At 46.1% G+C, this 21,145-nt stretch overlaps 1 protein-coding gene across 1 annotated transcript in view; it reads left to right on the forward strand.

Moving 5' to 3' along the window:
* The window catches only part of LOC127597659 (NT-3 growth factor receptor-like), a 74,644-nt gene extending 59,238 nt beyond the window's left edge, over window positions 1–15,406 (forward strand). The window contains exons 10-18 of the mRNA XM_052060854.1: window positions 4,340–4,363; window positions 5,451–5,497; window positions 6,307–6,409; window positions 9,375–9,563; window positions 11,293–11,423; window positions 12,334–12,506; window positions 13,113–13,356; window positions 13,554–13,712; window positions 14,745–15,406. Of these exons, the coding sequence (XP_051916814.1) occupies window positions 4,340–4,363; window positions 5,451–5,497; window positions 6,307–6,409; window positions 9,375–9,563; window positions 11,293–11,423; window positions 12,334–12,506; window positions 13,113–13,356; window positions 13,554–13,712; window positions 14,745–14,930 (1,256 nt within the window). The 3' untranslated portion in view covers window positions 14,931–15,406. The remainder of the gene's footprint in view (window positions 1–4,339; window positions 4,364–5,450; window positions 5,498–6,306; window positions 6,410–9,374; window positions 9,564–11,292; window positions 11,424–12,333; window positions 12,507–13,112; window positions 13,357–13,553; window positions 13,713–14,744) is intronic.
* Window positions 15,407–21,145: the final 5,739 nt, after the last annotated feature.

Here is a 21,145-nt window from a genome sequence, read left to right on the forward strand (position 1 = left end):
TGTACCATTTTGTTCGCTCTCATTGATGATTATAAGTAAAATATTTCATGTTTATATCTTAATAATTAAATACGCTTTAATATATTTGATACAGCTTTCAGGTTTTTGGTTTTGGAGGGTTTTAGGATCTACCCATACATAGATTGGGTAGATGTTATTGTCGCCAGCCTTTTAAAAAGCAAATTAAAAGTGTTAAAGGATCTAGCTAATTTTCCAAAAGTGAATAATCGTTCATTGTTTGAAGTGGCGTGTGTTCATAACATCTACAACAGTGGTTCTGAGCCTGGGTTTGATCGAACCCTTAGGGTTTGGTGAATCGGTCTCAGGAGATCGACAAAGCCTCTGCCATGGAGGTTCAGACACACCCGACTCAACATGTCAATTCCTGTCGTTACAACACGCTCGCTCGCTTGGCCATCACTGGCTGGTTCATTTTGTACACAATTAAAAAAATTACACTTATGTGTAGAATTTCTTTCTTTTTTTCTGTTTTTAATAAATGCGTTTTTAAGTCTTGAATTTGGATATATCCATCCATCCATCCATCCATTATCTACCGGTTATCCGGGGCCGGGTCGCGGGGGCAACAGCTTTAGCAGGGAAGCCCAGACTTCCCTCTCCCTAGCTACTTCTTCCAGCTCTCCCCGGGGGATCCCGAGGCGTTCCCAGGCCAGCTGGGTGACGTAGTCTCTCCAGCGTGTCCTGGGTCTTCCTCGGGGTCTCCTCCCGGTGGGACATGCCCGGAACACCTCACCAGGGAGGCGCTCAGGAGGCATCCGAATCAGATGCCCAAGCCACCTCATCTGGCTCCTCTCGATGTGGAGGAGAAGCGGCTCGACTCTGAGCCCCTCCCGGATGACCGAGCTCCTCAGGCTTATCTCTAAGGGAGAGCCCGGACACCCTGCGGAGAAAACTCATTTCGGCCGCTTGTATCCGGGATCTCGTTCTTTCGGTCACGACCCATAGCTCGTGGCCATAGATGAGGGTTGGGACGTAGATCGACCGGTAAATTGAGAGCTTCGCCCTTTGGCTCAGCTCCTTCTTCACCACGACAGACCGATACAACGTCCGCATCACAGCAGACGCTGCACCGATCCGCCTGTCGATCTCTCGCTCCCTCCTGCCCTCACTCGTGAACAAGACCCCAAGATACTTAAACTCCTCCACTTGGGGCAAGATCTCCCCCCCGACCCGGAGGGGGCACTCCACCCTTTTCCGACTGAGGACCATGGTTTCAGATTTGGAGGTGCTGATTTTCATCCCAACCGCTTCACACTCGGCTGCGAAACGCTCCAGTGAGAGTTGTAGAGCCCCGTTTGAAGGAGCCAACAGCACCACATCATCTGCAAAAAGCAGGGATGTAATACTGAGGCCCCCAAAACGGACTCCCTCAACGCTTCGGCTGCGCCTAGAAATTCTGTCCATAAAGGTTATGAACAGAATCGGTGACAAAGGGCAGCCTTGGCGGAGTCCTACCCTCACTGGGAACGATTCCGACTTACTGCCGGCAATGCGAACCAAACTCTGACATCGGTGGTATAGTGACCGAACAGCCCGTATCAGGGGGTTCGGTACCCCATACCCACGAAGCACCCCCCACAGAACTCCCCGAGGGACACGGTCAAACGCCTTCTCCAAGTCCACAAAACACATGTAGACTGGTTGGGCGAATTCCCACATACCCTCAAGGACCCTGCTAAGGGTGTAGAGCTGGTCCACTGTTCCACGGCCGGGACGAAAACCACACTGCTCCTCCTCAATCTGAGGCTCGACTTCCCGACGGACCCTCCTCTCCAGCACCCCTGAATAGACCTTACCAGGGAGGCTGAGGAGTGTGATCCCTCTGTAGTTGGAACACACCCTCCGGTCCCCCTTTTTAAAAAGAGGGACTACCACCCCGGTCTGCCAATCCAGGGGCACTCTCCCTGTTGACCACGCGATGTTGCAGAGGCGTGTCAACCAGGACAGCCCCACAACATCCAGAGCCTTGAGGAACTCCGGGCGGATCTCATCCACCCCTGGGGCCTTGCCACCGAGGAGCTTTTTAACCACATCGGTGACTTCAACCACAGAGATAGGAGAGCCCACCTCAGAGTCCTCTGGCTCTGCTTCCTCCAAGGAAGGCGTGTTGGTGGAGTTGAGGAGGTCTTCGAAGTACTCTGCCCACCGGTTCACAACGTCCCGAGTCGAAGTCAGCAGCGCCCCATCCCCACTGTACACAGTGTTAGTGGTGCACTGCTTCCCCCTCCTGAGACGTCGGATGGTGGACCAGAATTTCCTCGAAGCCGTCCGGAAGTCGGCTTCCATGGCCTCACCGAACTCTTCCCACGCTCGGGTTTTTGCCTCGGCGACCACCGAAGCCGCGGTCCGCTTGGCCAGTCGATACCCGTCAGCTGCCTCTGGGGTCCCACAGGCCATAAAGGCTCGATAGGACTCCTTCTTCAGCTTGACGGCATCCCTTACTGCTGGTGTCCACCAGCGAGTACGGGGATTGCCGCCACGACAGGCACCAACCACCTTACGGCCACAACTCAGATTGGCCGCCTCAACAATAGAGGCACGGAACATGGTCCACTCGGGCTCAATGTCCCCCGCCTCCCCCGGAACATGGGAAAAGCTCTGTCGAAGGTGGGAGTTGAAACTCCTTCTGACAGGGGATTCCGCCAGACGCTCCCAACAAACCCTCACTATACGTTTGGGTCTGCCAGGACGGACCGGCATCTTCCCCCACCATCGGAGCCTACTCACCACCAGGTGGTGATCAGTTGACAGCTCCGCCCCTCTCTTCACCCGAGTGTCCAGAACATGCGGCCGCAAATCCGATGATACAACTACAAAGTCGATCATCGAACTGCGGCCTAGGGTGTCCTGGTGCCAAGTGCACATATGGACACCCTTATGTTTGAACAAGGTGTTCGTTATGGACAATCCGTGGCGAGCACAGAAGTCCAATAACAAAACACCACTCGAGTTCTGATCGGGGGGGCCGTTCCTCCCAATCACGCCCCTCCAAGTCTCACTGTCATTGCCCACGTGAGCATTGAAGTCCCCCAGCAGAACAAGGGAGTCCCCAGCAGGAGTACTCTCCAGCACACCCTCCAAGGACTCCAAAAAGGGTGGGTATGCTGAGCTGCTGTTTGGTGCATATGCACAAACAACAGTCAGTAACCGTCCACCCACCCGAAGGCGGAGGGAGGCAACCCTCTCGTCTACCGGTGTGAACCCCAATGTACAGGCACTGAGCCGGGGGGCAATGAGTATGCCCACACCTGCTCTGCGCCTCTCACCGTGAGCAACTCCAGAGTGGAAGAGAGTCCAACCCCTCTCGAGAGAACTGGTACCAGAACCCAAGCTGTGTGTGGAGGCAAGTCCGACTATATCCAGTCGGAAATTCTCTGCCTCACACACCAGCTCGGGCTCCTTCCCTGCCAGAGAGGTGACATTCCATGTCCCAAGAGCTAGCTTCTGCAGCCGAGGATCGGACCGCCAGGGTCCCCGTCTTTGGCTGCCGCCCAGCTCACATAGCACCCGACCCCTTTGGCCCCTCTCATGGGTGGTGAGCCCATGGGAAGGGGGACCCACGTTGCCTCTTCGGGCTGTGCCCGGCCGGGCCCCATGGGTGTAGGCCCGGCCACCAGGCGCTTGCCAACGAGCCCCACCTCCAGGCCTGGCTCCAGAGTGGGGCCCCGGTGACCCGCGTCCGGGCAAGGGAAACCTTGGTCCATATATTGTAGTCATCATAAGGGTCAATGAGCCATGCTTTGTCTGGCCCCTCACCTAGAACCTGTTTGCCATGGGTGACCCTGCCAGGGGCATAAAGCCCCAGACAACTTAGCTCCTAGGATCATTGGGACACGCAAACCCCTCCACCACGGTAAGGTGACGGCTCACGGAGGGGAATTTGGATATAAATTATATATATTTGTTTTTCTTCACAAATGAAGGTTTCGGTGAATGTGCATATGAACTGGTAGGGTTCGGCACCTCTAACAAGGTGAAGAACCACTGATCTACAAGGTTCTAATATTGTCAATTCTGTTCATGTAACAGCATTATTTTATTTGTTTGTTTTTAAAATGGCATTCACATTCACACTATGGACAAAGTCTCCAAACAACCAACCATGCATATTTTTAGAATATGAGAGGAAGGCAGAGTTCCAAGAGAAAGGAACACTTGAGCAAGAGAAGATGCTAAATCCTTTCAGAAAGTGCTGAGTCAGGCTTTAACAAGCACCACATTCATTATCATTACCACATTTGGAATATTTATCTGTGACTTATTTTATGCTAACTTAAGGTAATCTCTTTCTTCTCAAATGTTCTGCCATGTTTCACAGTTACAGAAAACGATTATGATTACGGTAAGTTATTTCTCAGAAAATTACATTTTATTGTGTTTGTTTGCTGTACTTTTTGGGAGAGTTGTCATATGTCCATTCGTCCGTCTGTCCATCCATCCATCGAGAATATTTTGAGAAAGTATTTGGCACCCTTGACATTTTGACACATATTGGGCTTCAGAAAATATATTTTTAAAAAAAACATTTTTGTTTGTTTTTTGTGAAGATTCAGCACTAAGTGGGATCCAATCTTGAAGTGGAACAAAATTCATAAACTTTTTTTCAAAATACTGTCATGAAAAGTGGGGCATGCGATATGAATTGGCCCCTTTACTTTCAGTACCGCCAACTCACTCCAGAAGGTCTCAGATAATTTCGGAATGATCCAATGTTAATCTAAATGACAGAGTCCACCTATGTGTAATCTATGCTCGGAGTAAATGCACCTGCTCTGTGGTACTGTCTGAGCAACCTAATTTCATGCCTTTGGCTGGAAAAATCTCATTTGGTCCCAAGCAAACTTCATTAAATTGGAAGATCAATTTGATGATATAGGTACACTATTATTCCATAAAAATGACCTGGAGAGTGATGATTATGGCCTAGCGAATTCATCAATGCAGAGTTAGAAGGATAAGCAGACTAAACCTGATACTGCTACCTACTGTAGTGGATGCATTTGCCGATCCGCTTTATACTTACACGGGTTGTGGGAGGTGCTGAAGCCGATCCCAGCCGTCTATGGGCAGTAGGTGGGGGACACCCTGAACTGGTTGCCAGCCAATTGCATTGCACACAGAGACGAACAACCATCCACGCTCGCACTCACATCTCTGGAAAATTTGGAGTGCTCAATCGGCCTGCCATGCATATTTTTGGAATGTGGGAGGAAACCGGAGTACCCGAAGAAAACCCACACAGGAAGGCCGGAGCTGGGATCTGCACTGTGATGTCAATGCTACCACCTGGACCACCGGGCTATCCAGGCCTGATTAATTTTTAAAAAATTACTCGGTTGAACCACAATTCAAAAGCAATGTTTGATTTCCATTGGTTATGTGTTGGATATTTTGACATCTTGTACTTATTTGTTTGTGTTTTCCTCAAGTAACCCCAACAGCAGAGCGCCACAATCCACACAAAGATATTTTGGGGGTAAGTAAAAATGTTTGACATTTCCAAAGTTAACTTATAGCCTCAGATTTTCATTTCTTTCCGTTTCTGATCATTAATTAAATTTGTATTTGCTTTTATACAGTTACTATTTAATTGATTTATTACATCTACAGTGCATTTGAGAGTGACGTCTTTATTCCTTGACCAGGTCATGGAAATTTGCAATGGTGAAATTGAAGCAACTGGGCATTTCTTCTAAGTCACTGATGGTGTGAACTTCAGTGTGAATGGTTTGAGAGAGGATCCTGATAAACGGTGATGGGCGGATGGATAGTTGGATGGATGGTTAGAAACTTCTTGTTTGGTGAAGACGTTTCACTTTTCATCCACAATGCTTCTTCATTTCAAAATTTGAAGTGTGGAATCTCTCTTTCTCTCTTTCCTTCTCTCTGGAGAGTGTGCCTCGGAGTGGTGGTCACAAAAGAATTGTTACCCAGTTTATCTGATGAATGACCGGCAGAGAAATAAATAAAGATGGAATCCCCTCGACAAATTTCTCAATTAAGTGAATATAAATATTAAGAAAAAATAATCACCAAATTCTACAAACACTTTTTCTTCACACACTCCTTTGACAACAGACCAGTAAAACCCGTTTTGCCCCAACACACAATATTTTAGAATTTAGATTTTTTAAAATTTAGAATAATTTAGAATCCAAGAGTGACTTTTTCTCAAGGCCAAACAGTTATAAGAATCTTCCCAAATAAAGAGTGCACTGCCTGTGCATTTTTGCATAGTACTCCAAATTTGCTTCAAACTTTTTTGTCTTATCCTCCCATTTCCAGGTTTATATTGCAGTGGGCCTTGCCGGATTTGCTTGTGTGATCTTGGTGATTATCTTCCTCCTGATTAATAAGTGTGGGCGGCATTCAAAGTTCCGCATGAAAGGTAGGTTCATTGTTAATCATTGAATTGCAAAGGTTTGTCAAATGATTAATAAGACTCATAGCAAGTGTCGCAGTATATGCTAAGACTTTCTAAGTTTTCTAAGTGGCAACCTGTTGCAGAAGGCCAGTTTGCATGTTATTATTTGTTCCAGTTGAGAAGCACTTATCATTTACAATGATGAAAGCCACTCTTCACCATGTTATTAGCAATACATTCATCACATTTATAAAATGGCATTCAAGGATAATAGTGCTCCAGCACAATACCAGAATTATAGTGCCTCCAAAATGGAGGGGCCAAAGGCGACGACATTTGTGGTCTGATCCCTGGCAACAGAAGCTATCTTAAGGGATATGGAATGTCACCTCTATGGCAGAGAAGGAGCCCCAGTTGCTGTGCAAGTCAGAGATGTTCCGCCTTCAAATCGTTGGACTTGCCTCCAAAAATAGCCTGGGCTAAGGTCCCAGTTCTCTCAAGAACGTTTGGACTCTTCCACTGTGGAGTTGCGAATGCTTCCAGATGCAGAGCAGGTGTGTACATACTTAGAGCCTCCCTATTCCTATTCGAAGGCTCCGCCTTCGAATAGGGCGATGGTTCCTCATTGTCATTGCCCACATGAGCATTGAAGTCCCCCAGCTAACAAGGTGGTACCGAGAGGGAGCACTCACCAGCACACGCTCCAAGGACTCCAAAAAGAGTGGATAGACTGAACTGCTGTACCATTGTTTACCGTAATATTAAAGACATTAACATTGACTCTCTCACTGCATGGCTGACCACCCTGACTCCGGACATTGATTCCACTCCTGATGATTTGGTTTTCCGATATAACTCTGGTCTCACCAGCATCCTCAATATGCTCGCCCCTGTCAAGTCCCTCTCTGTCCTTTTTACTCGGTCTGCCCCTTGGTTCACCCCTCATCTACGTTCCTTGAAATCCCAAACCCGGCAGCTTGAGAACTTTATAGGAAAACCGGCCTCACTGCTCACAAGGACATCTATGCAGCTCAACTATCCCTCTACAAGGATTCCATCTCTCAAGCAAAATCACATTACTACTCCGGACTCATCTGCTCCTATGCTGGAAATACTAAGACTCTCTTTTCCCTTTGGAACAGAATCACTCAACCTCCTGACTCCCTACCACCTCACTTTTATTCTCGTGACACCTGCAACACACTTCTCCTCTTTTTCAACGAAAAAAATCAACAGAATCCACCAGCATCTGGGCTCCTCTGTACCTTTCCCCTCCTCTGACCTTCTCACCTCTTGCAAACTGTTCTCTTCTTTTGAACTCCCCCATCTCTCATTAATTTCAGACTTCATCATTAAATCCAAGACTTCCTCCTGTCAGCTCGATCCCCTCCCCACAGTTCTGGTCAAATCCTGCCTACCCTCTCTGCTTCCCTTCATCTCAGCCATTATCCATTCCTCTCTGTCGACTGGAATTGTTCCTGTGCTCTTCAAAACTGCAGCTGTCACCCCAATCCTGAAAAAACCTGGTTCAGATCCCAATGACTTCAATAACCTACGCCCCATTTCCCATCTTCCCTTCATCTCGAAAATTCTGGAGAAAACTGTCGCCTCTCAGCTCCACTCCCACCTCACCGACAATAGTCTTTATGAACAATTCCAGTCCGGCTTCCGTCCCCATCACAGTACTGAAACAGCCCTCGTAAAAATCACAAACGATCTTCTCATGGCAGCAGACTCTGGCCTAATCTCCATTCTCATCCTCCTTGACCTGAGTGCAGCCTTCGACACAATCTCTCACCCCATCCTCCTCAATAGACTCTCTACCATAGGCAGAGAGGCAAAAAATTGACAATAATTTATGGAATGGTTATCTGTGACCAGGGTTCTATCAATACACTAATTATGAATGTCTGAGTTACGATGAGTGAGGGCTTTTGGTTGGACATTGTGTCCCTAGAATGAATTTGAACCAGGACGAGCATAACTATTCTGGGAAATTCAGTCACATTTCAAAATGTTGGTTTCCGTGGAAGGCTAGTGAAGAAGAAATGCAAAAAGTCAGCCTCGATTTCTAGCTCCATCTATTTCCTCTGCAAAGACTGGTCATGCTTTGCCTGTTGACCCCTTTCCTCAGTCTCCATTTAATGGCAGGCAAGACAAATGTCTATGTGGCTTTGAAACTCTGGGAGCGTGCACTGTATTTTAGGTCGCAACTCACCCTTCGGCTCTTTGACCAGTGCCACAACAAGAGCATCGCAAGTAGGATAAGACAAGGACCCACCTCAATGGCCTCAGCACCCTCAGCCACTGGAAGAGCCAACTCATAGGTGTCAAACTCAAGTCCTGGAGGGCCGCTGTGCTGCATGTTTTCCAAGTCTCCCTGTTGCAACACGCCTGATTTAAATGATCAGATCATCAGCATGGCCTGCGGAAGCCTTACATTGAACCTGTTCATTTGCATCAGGTGTGTTGCAGCAGGGAGACTTGGAAAACATGCAGGACAGCGGCCCTCCAGGACTTGAGTTTGACACCTATGCCATCGGTCTCTCACGCCAATCCTTGAGGGCCGTTATACTGTATGTTTTACATGTCTCCCTGCTGCAACACACCATAGCAGTGGAAGGAAATACCAACCTCCTACGTGCGTGATGGTTTTAGGGACAGGAACCCAAATTAACTAGTTAATTTACACAGCTCTCTTCAGCATTCTTGTAGATTTTCAGTTGGTGGTTCAGTTCATGTTTCAGTCTGTGATTTTTGATCAACTGGCAAGTTATTCATGCTCTTCTGCAGACTTCATGCTGTAATTTGATTGACATTGTCACTTTTCAATAAAAAACACCAGTTGCTTCCATGTGAATCTTGACAATTATTTTCATAAAGACCAAACTCATTTAAAAGTTTTTTTTCTCCTTTCTTTATTTTTGAAAGACAGACCAACCAAACAACTTCCTTGAGAATAATTTGTTGACATATTTTCCTGTCCTAGGTCCAGCAGCTGTGATAAGTGGTGAAGAAGACTCTACTAGCCCACTTCATCATGTAAATAATGGGATCACTAGCCCATGTATATGGAATGGTGGACTGGAGGCTGTGACGATTGGACTGAACAGGGTTCCTATTATTGAGAATCCGCAGTACTTCAGAAATGGACACAACTATCAGAAATCCTCCACCAGTACGTGCAAGTAATTAAAACCACACATTGACAGCGGTGTGTCCTTCATCAGCATTTCCATTGCGCAAGCACAGAACTCTAGTGAGCATATTGCTATTGTCCTGTGAAAAACACGCACGCCCATTTTTGTCCTTTAATTTTTTTTCGTTAATTAATAGGATGTCCACATTTGGGACATCTGTCTTTTTCACAGAACAGCGACAATATGGAGAGGAGAAGAGTTTCCTCGGTTCCCAAATGCTTATTTAATGTTGTTCACAGGAAAGGTGATGTAACAGCAGTAAACATGCTCCGATCCCATCTTTTTTGGAAACATGTTGCAGACATAAAATTGAATGATTAAATCTTTTCAATGTTGTCATATTGAATATTAAATACAGTATTTTATATGTGTAGTGTATTCAATTGACTATAGTTGAACAATGATTTGCAAATCATTGTATTCTTTTTTTTGTTTACATTTTACACAATCTCCCAACTCAATTTCATTGGAATGGGGGGTACAAATGAGTGTGTATAAGATAGATTGCAAGATAGATGTAATTTCGGACATGGGCCTTCAGTAGGTATTTAGTGACCTAATCCACCTCGTTATGATCCCATCAGATCACAAAAAAATAAAAAATAAATCAAATACAATCTTTTAAAAAACGCAATCTAACTATGGGTACATTCACACTGCACAGGGTGTTGCTAAACTAGGATGCCATCTACTGGGGGGAAGGGTACCAAATTGTGTTGATAGTCGCTGTGTGTTTTTGAAGAGAAGAGCGTGTCGCAATGTGTCAATGTCGGCAAGAAAATAATGGCCGACACCAAGGCTTAATGTACCCCACCTACTCGCATACCTCGTGATGATAAGCAGTACGGATAAAAGAGGGATTTCTCAAGAGTACCCCCACCACAGCTAAGAACATACAGTATGTTCTCATGAGCTAATTCCACACATTGTTATTCAGCTCTCAGTGACTGAGAGCTGCTCTCAGTCACTGAGCTTAGAGAAATGAAAGCGTTCATGTTGTTCCCTCAAATTTTCAGTCCTTCTGAGCATTCACACAACTCTCTGAGCGTCCCTTAGGATGGTGAGCAACATCAGACATGCAGATGGCGGCCAAACGACTATCACACTTGTCCAAAACCTAACATCCTCAGAATTTACATAATTCAAATGATTATGTCACAAAAAAATTCAAGCCACCTTCAGTTCAAATTTGAATAAAGATTTGTGACATGAATAAAAACAAAACTGTGTTATTTTTACTTTAGGCACCCTGGTCATTATAGGTATAATTAATTAAGTCTCAATAGAATCTTTATCAATAATACTCCCACATTCTCCACTACAAAGGAAGAATGTCATTGTATAATGCATAAACATTTCTAGTTACCTCAACTTTGAAAAACGCAAAGAGCGTCATTTAAGGGCTCGTAAACTACGCGCATATTTGGCCTGCAGTGTCACGTCAGGGATGACAGTCTAAGTGTGTGAAAATTTATGTTTCAAGCAAAACTGTGTATGCACCTTAGGTCATGCTCTTGAAACTGTAAGGGGAGTGGGAATGGTGTGGTGTCCTTTTCGTAGTTTAAAGTTGGGTGGAAATGAAGGGATTAGTATAGAAATGGAATGTGTGTGCGCTGAAATTTCTCACGTGTACAGCTTGGATGGAACATTGCATGTTGGGGTTGTATTTTTGGGTTAATAGCAATTATTTTTGTTTCACTCTTTCAGATGTTGAACATCTAAAACGGAGGGACATTATTTTAAAGAGGGAGCTTGGAGAAGGAGCTTTTGGGAAAGTCTTCTTGGCAGAATGCAACACTCTGTGCCCACAAAAGGAGAAAATGCTTGTAGCTGTAAAGGTGAGAGGGATAAAGAAAAAGAGAGAGAGAGAAAAGTGTGTGTGTGTGTGTGTGTTTGTGTGTGTGTGTGTGTGTGTCGCTGCACATTCTTATGCTCAAAATGTATTTTTTACCCACTGTAATCATCAAATCACATATCACTAATCATATCCTTGCTTTTTGAGTCTGACTTCTAATAACTGTACACTTAACTTCCATCCACCTATCCAGTCAGTTTAAAATAAAATAAATTGACCAGTTTTGATTAATAGAGATATTTTAAAACATTATTTTAGAAATAACAAAACTTTAATGAGAACATTTTAAATGTGTTTGCCAGGAGATTGAAAATAATGTGTGTGTGTGGTTTAAATTGCTGAGCCAGGTGCTATTTTGAACAGTAAAATTTGCTGGACTTGTTTGTGGAACATTCATTTTGGTACTCTCCATGGATTACAATACAAATGTTTTGGGGGACCGTTTTTGAAGCCATGTGTGTAGGTTTCTTCAGAGATGTAGGATGATGACTGAAATATAATAACAGGCGTGTCCAAATCTGGTACCTGAGGGCTGCTATCCTGTATGTTTTCGATGTTTCCCTCCAACAACATTTAATTCAAGTGATCAGGATCATTTCAGGCATCTACAGAGCTTGCTGATGAGCTGATATTTGAATCAAGCTGTGTTGGAGGAAGGAAACATCTAAAACATTCAGGAGAGAGGAGAAACGGATTTGAACAACTCTGTACTAGATGATGGGCAAGTATCCCCGCCATCCACATTTTGGGCAATGAACTGTATGGACAATTGCACCCTAAACTTTGTTGCTGAGAAGCAGTGGTTCCAGCCATTGGAAAACTACACTGCATTAAATACACCCTGCACTTCATTTGACATTTCAACACACAATGCACTATTTCTTTCTTTCCAGACTCTGAAGGACCCCACTTTATCAGCAAGAAAAGATTTCCAACGCGAAGCTGAACTGCTGACCAATCTCCAACATGAACATATTGTGAAATTTTATGGAGTTTGTGTTGATGGAGATCCGCTCATCATGGTCTTTGAGTACATGAAGCATGGAGATTTGAATAAATTTCTCAGGTGAGGGCAGAAAAAGTGTAAACCATAGCCGGGGACTGTTAGACTATACTAACACAACCGTGAGTTAGTCAATCAGACATTCAGGAGATGTGATCCCTCCAGCATGTCCTGGGCCTCCTGGGATGTGCCTGGGACACCTGGCCAGTGAAGTCATTCTAACTAAGGCACCTCCTCTGGCACAGCAGTAATCTATGGGAGGATAGAGCCAGCCATGGCCAAGTGGTTAAGATTGTCCTCTGCCACAGAGGCAACACTGGTTCAAGACCATCCACTCCCCAGACACATGGCTGTGATCACACACACAAACCTGCTCCCCGCTCTTCAGTAGCTGCCTTCTCCTCTGTGTACCGCTAACAATGTGCATTTGCTGTGTCCACCAAAGTCAAATTTCATGGAAATGTGTGTGTACATGACAAATGATGATATAACCCTAAGAGATTTGTGGTTGGCACAACACTGACTCTGAAGAATATTCTACAGTCATCAGCTGTCCCATTTGCCCTGAGGATGTGGTGCATAGAAGCTCATGGTGCTTTAGTAGTCATGGTTTTCTGAATTCAGTTGAAGTCTTTGAACTATATCATAACCATTTCACACACTCCTTAGAGCTCACGGACCAGATGCCGTGATCCTGGTGGACGGACACCCACTGCATACTAATGGGGAGTTGGGTCTGTCCCAGATGCTTCACATAGCCAGTCAAATTTCAGCAGGGATGATCTACCTTGCATCACAGCACTTTGTACACCGTGATTTGGCTACCAGAAACTGTCTGGTAGGGAATGCTCTCCAGGTGAAAATAGGAGACTTTGGCATGTCAAGAGATATTTACAGCACTGATTATTATAGGGTAAGATCATCCATGTTTCTTTCATCAAACAGTTTACTGTCATTTGCTCATATTTGAAATATGTAGAGAATGCATGTACAGTACAGGCTACAGAGCTAAACTTTTTTGTTTTTTTTTTGTAAAAACAGGGTGCCCTTGTAACCAAACAAGTTTACACAATTTATTAACTATACACATTTGTATGCGTGTATGGTCAGGTGGGAGGTCACACTATGCTGCCGATTCGCTGGATGCCCCCAGAAAGCATCATGTACAGGAAATTTACAACAGAGACTGATGTGTGGAGCTTTGGCGTTGTTCTCTGGGAAATCTTCACCAATGGCAAACAGCCCTGGTTCCAGCTGGCCAATAACGAGGTACACATTCACTGATATTTGCACCAAAATCCGTGTCAAAATTGGAATTGGAGTTCAAAAGGAGGTTCACCAAATCGGGGTCATCTTCACAATCAGAAAAATCTGAGTCTAAAAATGAAACATGGGGTGCGAAAACAGAAAGGGAGTGTGAAAAATTAGGAAAAGAAGATGGCACAAGTGAGAGAGACGTGGAGTAAAAGACAGAGCTTGAAAGGGTGTGGGGGTGGTCAGCAGGCTGAGGGGGCTGGGACCGGGGCTTGTGACGGCCTGGGCAACCCATCAAGAAAGAGCGACATGAGGGATTGCTGGTGAATAGTCGAAGCAGCAGCTGGCAAGACCATCACTCCCTGATTGGAGGTGAAGGGATGGTTAGGTGCAGGTGGTGACGTGTGATGCTCAATGCATTGATTGTGCCTGAGTTTGCTGGTTCTATGACTGGTCAGTGCGTACAGTCACAATAGGGACATTTTAGAGTGTTCCATCAACCTGACATGTATGTTTTTGGAATGTGGGAGGAAATCGGAGTACCCAGAGAAAACCCAGGAAGGCATGGTGAAAACATGCAAACTCCACGCAGGAAGGCCAAAGCCTGCAATTGAACCGCGGACCTCTGTACGATGAGGTGGATGTGCTAACCAGTCGACCACCGTGCCGCCCAATTTACATTTGCATGTATATTTATTGATGTGACTAGTTCAGGGAGTAAACTGCCTCATGCCCTTACTCAGCTGGGATAGGCACCAGCCAACCCCTGATCCTAATGGGGATAAGTGGTAAATAAAATGGATGGCTGGAATTTTAATGAAAAGAAAAAGTTCAACAAAAATATTTATGTACAGTATAAGTGCTGATGAGCCATTTTTATTGTTTGTACATTTTATTTGCATATACTATACTTAGTATTATTGGATTTAGATTATATGTGTGCAGTTATAACATCACTTGTTTATATGTATGGAAAGAATGTAGACAATAACAATTCAAGACAATGTTGCGTGTTATAATTTATAATCTGTGTCATTCTTCTTCCAGGTGATTGAGTGTATAACTCAGGGCAGGGTACTGGAGTGCCCAAGGCTCTGTCCCAAAGGAGTCTATGACATAATGCTTGGCTGCTGGCAGAGAGAACCACATCAGCGCCTCAACATGAAGGACATTCAAAACACTCTGTTATCTCTGATGAAAGCGGCACCAGTCTATCTGCACATATTGGGTTAGAAACAGACCAAATGAAGAGGAACGGAATGTAAATTTAGGTCAAGTAGCAAATCAGTGTCACGGAATAAAATACATGACTCGAGTCAACATAGCCCAACATCAAAATTCTAGGGTTTGACTGCCTCATAATGGGACAGTTAAGTCATGGTGGCACAAAATATAAGTAAGCCCTTTGAGATGTGTGTATGTTTGTATGGACTGTATCTGGCTATCAGTGCTGGAATGCAGCTATCTGGACACCAACTAGGAAACTAGCTGATTGTTATTCATGAAAATAATATCGTATAAACATGTTCCCTAAGCAGCCTCCTCTTGGTATGTTGTTAGAGGAAATTAACATTTAAAATTATAATAAGCTCAGTATGCCTTGATGATTGTGCTGTTGTCACTGTTGCTCTTTAATGTTTCAGTTGCTATGCTGTAGCTCTTTATCCTGAAATATAGGCTTGATCTCTCACAGTATATAAACTTGGATTACTCAGCGACATCCCCCTGAGTATCAGCTCTTTGTCTTCTGCATCCAGCCTTGCTCTCCGTCATTACTTTCTCTTTTGTGGATTAAGACTTACTTCGCAACTTCCGTGTCATCTACAGTATGCTTCTAGGTCCTAATTTCGTTCCTCATGTGACAGCATGTACTGACCAGTCAAGGACCCAGCAGACTCAGGAACAATCCATTGAGCCGCAGACGTCACCACCTGCTCCTAACCATCCAACCTACCGCCCTCAGCCTGCCGACCACCCCCACACACTTCGTGCAAACTCTTGTCTTTTCCTCCACGTCTCCCTCATCTGTGCCATCTGCTTGTACTTGTTTTTCAAACCCCCCCATTCTATTTTCACGCCCACTGTTTCATTTTCCGGGACCAACATAGACAACCAGGTAAAGGTTTTGGTTCCACCCGCAATCGCGCCTTTTACAAGTCGTGTCATGCTGAACCTGCCCCCAAGCCACTTTACTCCATCTTTTTCGTCACCTCATTAACTGTCTACTTCTTCACCTCCTCCCATACATCCTTTTTCTGCTAGTTCACCTTCCCCAGTACCCATACTCCTGCCCCTCTGTGTCTCTTGTGCTCTCCAACCTCTATGGTGGCATACTGATGAGGCAAGGCCCCGTGCCGGCGCCTTGGCAGCTGCATTTTTCCCTCCTGGCTACTCGAGAGCTACAGGAAACTTTGCATCCGTCACAGCACTTCAGTAAAAGTAGGCAGTGCAATGTCCCAACCCTGCTCTGGTGGCATATGCCCTGAAGCCGTCCTCTGAACCCGCTTTGGCGGCACAACATTTGCAGCTGCACTCCAAGCCTGCTTTGTTGAAGCAACCCTTGCGACGGACATCCAATCACTCCTCAAGGTCACTATCAGTAATTTAGAAAGGTTGGAGGCCTACAAGTCCCAAACATATAACAGAGAACAATGGGATATTGAAAACACTTATGGGAAATGTTGTGCTTGCCCATCAAGGTTTCGATATTAAAGACACGGTCTGAGCCTGCATGCATGAACAAGTAGGAAGGCACTTGTAGACTTTCAACTGAAACTTTATGAGCATTCCATGTCCAGACCACACATTTACGTCAGAGTGTGCGGCATCTTAATTTGTGCCTATCGCAATGCTCACTTCTCACCCAATGTTTGCGCAACTGCACATTTTTCTCAACCCCCTCATTGCAGAGTGTTGGATTGATTATTTTTAGTCATCATACATTCGCGTATGCCTGACATGATAAATTGATTATGCTTGCAAAGAAGAACGCTTATGCTTGCAATCATTAATTGACTATGCCTGCAATGAAGAATGCTTCTGCTGTTAATAAAGATACATTCTTTATTATGTACTCACATTTTATCCATTATATATAGCATCCTCGTCTTGAAAGGCGATGGTCGACGCGTAGGGGGGGGGATTAGGTCCTGTACTGGACGCATGAGCGCGAGTGGCTGAAGAGCCCTATTCTTGAGTGGCATTCCCGCTGGCATTTCACGCAGGTGAATGTTGAGGATGGTGGGGTGGTGCGTGGAGCAGCTGCGCGGCACTTTCTCGCTGCCCGCTTCTGTGAGGCCCGGTCCTGCTCCTCCGCCGCAGCCTCGGCAACCCCTATGCGGATGGTGTTGCGCCAGGTGGCTCGGTCTGCTGCTGCACTCTCCCATCTGTTGGGATCCACCCGGACCGCCTTTAGGTCACGTTTGCAAGTGTCCTGTAGCGCAGCAGGGGCCGGCCCACACTCCGGCGTCCCTCAAGCAGCTCGCCATAGAGGATTTCCCGCGGCAGCCGGTGGGGGTCCATGCGGAAGGTATGGCCGATCCAGCGGAGCCTCCTCTTCATCAAGGTGCATTGGATGCTTAGGAGGCCGGCTTGTTGGAGGACCGCGGTGTTTGGAATCCGGTCCTGCCACATGATGCGCAGCAGCCGCCGGAGGGCACGTAGATGAAAGGTGTTAAGTCGCCGTTCCTGCCTAGCGTAGGTGGTCCATGACTCACTGCCGTAGAGTAAGGTGGAGAGGACGCAGGCCTCGTACACCATAACCTTGGTTTTTGCACTGAGAAGGCTGTTTTCCCAGACGCGTTTCGACAGCTTCGCCATCACACCGGCAGCCTTGGCGATCCTCGAGCTGATCTCGGCGTCGAGTGTTGTTGCACATGTGACGGTTGAGCCTAGATAGGTGAAGGAGTCGACATTTTGCAGCGGCGTGTCCTCGATGGTGATAGAGGGGGCGACGGTGGTTCCCTGGGCTAGTATATTTGTCTCCTTTAGGCTGATATTAAGTCCCTGTACGCACGCGAGAGTCTGTTCACCAAGTGCTGGAGTCCTGCCTCACTATGGGAAGTGAGGGCAGCATCGTCTGCAAACAGTAGTTCTCTTACCAGGATGTTGTAGGTTTTAGACTTGGCGCGCAGTCTTGCCATGTTAAAGAGGCTACCATCTTGCCGTGTACGGAGGTATACCCCCTCTTCGCAGTCGGAGAAGGCATACTGGAGGAGGATGGAAAAGTAGATTTCAAATAGGGTTGGTGCAAGGACGCACCCCTGTAAGGGTGTGGAAAATAATCGATATTAATCGATACATCGATGCGCACGTCCGCGATCCGAGTGCATCGGCTCATTCACTGGGTACGACGCGATTGACAAGTGAAATTGCGATTCATCACGATGCATTGATGGGTATCGGTGAAATCGCGATTCATCACGATGCATTGATGGGTATCGGTAAAATCCGATTCAATCGCCGTTTTATTCATGTTAAACGTCACATATCTGCCCTTTCCTAGGCGCAATGAATGCACCATCATTGCTTTGCGTTTTGTGTTGAATACGGACGGTAGCCGTGCGTCACATACAGTCCAGTACACAACGAGCGACACATTATGGAAGTTAGCGCACGCAGCAGCAAGGAAACTACTATATTTAATGCAGCCGCAACATTCAAATCTTATGTTTGGAAATACTACGGCTTCGAAAAGAAAGACGGAAAGCTTGATAAAACCTCCGTAATTTGCAAGGAATGTCGCACTAAGAAGCCATACAACGGCAGCACCACAAATATGCAGACCCACTTAAACCGATGGCACCAGATCACCGACAAGTTTCCCTCCCGCTTCCCCGCCCAGTTCCTCGTCGGACACCGGAGAAACTCCTGGTAAACCAGGTCAGGATCAGAAAAAAATCGCCTCTTATTTTGGGAGTCCCCTTGCAACTCACTGTGACCGCGCAATGGCTATAACTAAGGCCACTGCTTATTTCATATGCAAAGACCTCCAGCCTTAGCGTGGTGGACAACGAGGGTTTCAGACAGCTCGTGCACGTTTTGGAACCCAGGTATAAAATACCAGACAGGTCTGTGTTCACTTACAAACATATTCCCGATGTGTACAACAAAGTGAAAAGTGAGATTACTGTGTCGCTGAACAGTGCGCAGAGTTGCACTTACAGTGGATGGGTGGACATCTTGCGCTAGAGATTCATATACATATATATATTATTATTATATTCCATATAAGAAACTCAGTGAGAATAGTCTGTTTGTGTTTACACTATAGCAACAGCTGTGAGTCTCAGGTGCCAAATTGTTTACATTTTCTTTGCACAAAACCCAATTGTGAAAGGGCTTAAATAAGTTGTTTTACAAGTTCTACTCTTTATAAGGAATAAAGTGGTATCCTTTTTGTAATACCATACTGAATTCCATCTTTTTAAAAGCTTTTTTTCTTTGCTTATTTGCATCATGTTTAATTGCACAATATCGCAACAAATTGCATTGTATCGTATCGGATCGCATTGATTTGAACTTAATGTGTATCGAATCGTATCGCATCGTGACGACGGTGAAACGTATCGCATCGTATCGCCAGAAAATTCCATGTATCGTTTAAGTATCGCATCGCTGGCAGTGGATCGTGATGTGTATCGAATCGTCCTCAGTGCTGAGATTCACATCCCTACACCCCTGCTTCACTCCACTGCTGACTGGGAATGGCTGGGAGGTAGCGCCGTTGAAGCGGACTGTGCTTTGCATGTCTTGATGGAAGGAGCGGATAACGGTGAGCAGTTTTGGTGGACAGCCTATCTTCTCCAGTATTTGAAATAGCCCGCTCCGGCTGACCAGGTCGAACGCTTTGGTCAGGTCAACGAAGGCAATGAACAGAGGTCTTTGCTGCTCGCGGCACTTCTCTTGAAGCTGGCGGAGGGAGAATATCATGTCCACTGTGGATCTTTTAGCCCTGAAGCCACACTGCGATTCGGGGTAGACTCGTGAGGCGAGGCGCTGAAGCCGTTTCAGGGCGACGCGGGCGAACACCTTCCCAACGGTGCTGAGCAGAGAGATGCCCCGATAGTTGTTACAGTCGCTGCGGTCCCCCTTGTTCTTGTAGAGGGTGACAATGGAGGCATCCCTCATGTCTTGGGGGATGTGGCCCTTTTCCCAGCAGAGGCTCAGAAGCTGGTGCAGCGGTTGCAGGAGCGTGTGTTTCCCATGCCGCAGTACCTCAGGGGGGATGCCATCCTGGCCTGGTGCTTTGCCATTGTTTAGAGCGTCGATTGCTTTCGCAAGCTCGTCAGGCGAGGGTGCGCTGTCCAGTTCCTCCATGAGGGGAAGGTCAGGCAAGGAGTCAAGGGCTGCTCCTGCGACGGTGTTTTGAGTTGCATATAGCTCTAGGTAGTGCTCGACCCACCTGTCCATTTGCCTGCTTTGGTCTTGGATCGTGTGACCGGTCTTGGACTTGAGAGACATTTAGTTCTGGATGTTCTTGGCTGAAAAGAGGCAGAAAGTGAAAGAGGAAAAGGGAATAGAGAAAGTTGAAGGAAGAGAACGTGTCAGTGAGATGGAATTTAACCATGACAAGAGCGAAGGAAACGTTATGTTTCACAGGAGAGAGGATGATGAGTTGGGACCGGTAGGTTTACAGACAGAAGTAAAACAGAAAGTGGAAAGAGAAATTGAGCTTGAGATGACATCCACAAATCCTGTTACACCATCATTGTATTCATCCCTTCCAAACTTCAACATCTCTTTTTCCACCATCCCCTCCACCCTCGTTTCGAGGGGGCCATCCAATGACCTCTAGGGGAAGGGGAGATTTGGGAGTGGATTTGTCACGTCCCGTGTTTGCCAGCAGGGAGCAGGCCCTGTTTGCCACCTGCATACCTGTCACCCATTGGGGACTAATTACACATGCTTTGGGTGCTCTGGCAGTCGACTCACTGCCGGAGTATTCCACGCCGTGCCATTACTCTCGCAGAGTCCTTCTCGAGTAAATTATTATCTTAAAGTCGATTGACTGTTATTGCGTGCAGTCTTATTCCGCTCGTGTGAAATTCTATAGTTGCCTTATTCATTCTCCTTGCTATTTTTTCCGCAAGCGTTTTCTGTTACCTCCTTATTCATTCCTGGTCCTTATTTTGACCAGTGTCTTCTGTTGTTTCACCTAGACGGGTATTTTGGGTTTATACTAAATCTCATTTTGTCTGACAAACATCTTTTCTGTGTCTGCTATTTCGGGTATCCACTTCCTTATTTTGTTGTGCACAAAGCAATTATTCTATCGCTTCGGGCATAACGTGACAGGATTTTACTCTCATATACACACGCACAGTCAACAATCCGCGCCGAAATAGGGGCAGAGGAATGCCAAGAAAGAGACGTGGTACTGGTCCAGGGAAGATTATTTGTTGGTGTTGTAAGGCGAAAGGTCACATTTCCCGTGACTGTCCCAAGAG

Source organism: Hippocampus zosterae, chromosome 3 (genome assembly GCF_025434085.1).
Source record: "Hippocampus zosterae strain Florida chromosome 3, ASM2543408v3, whole genome shotgun sequence".
Taxonomy (NCBI): Eukaryota; Metazoa; Chordata; class Actinopteri; order Syngnathiformes; family Syngnathidae; genus Hippocampus; species Hippocampus zosterae.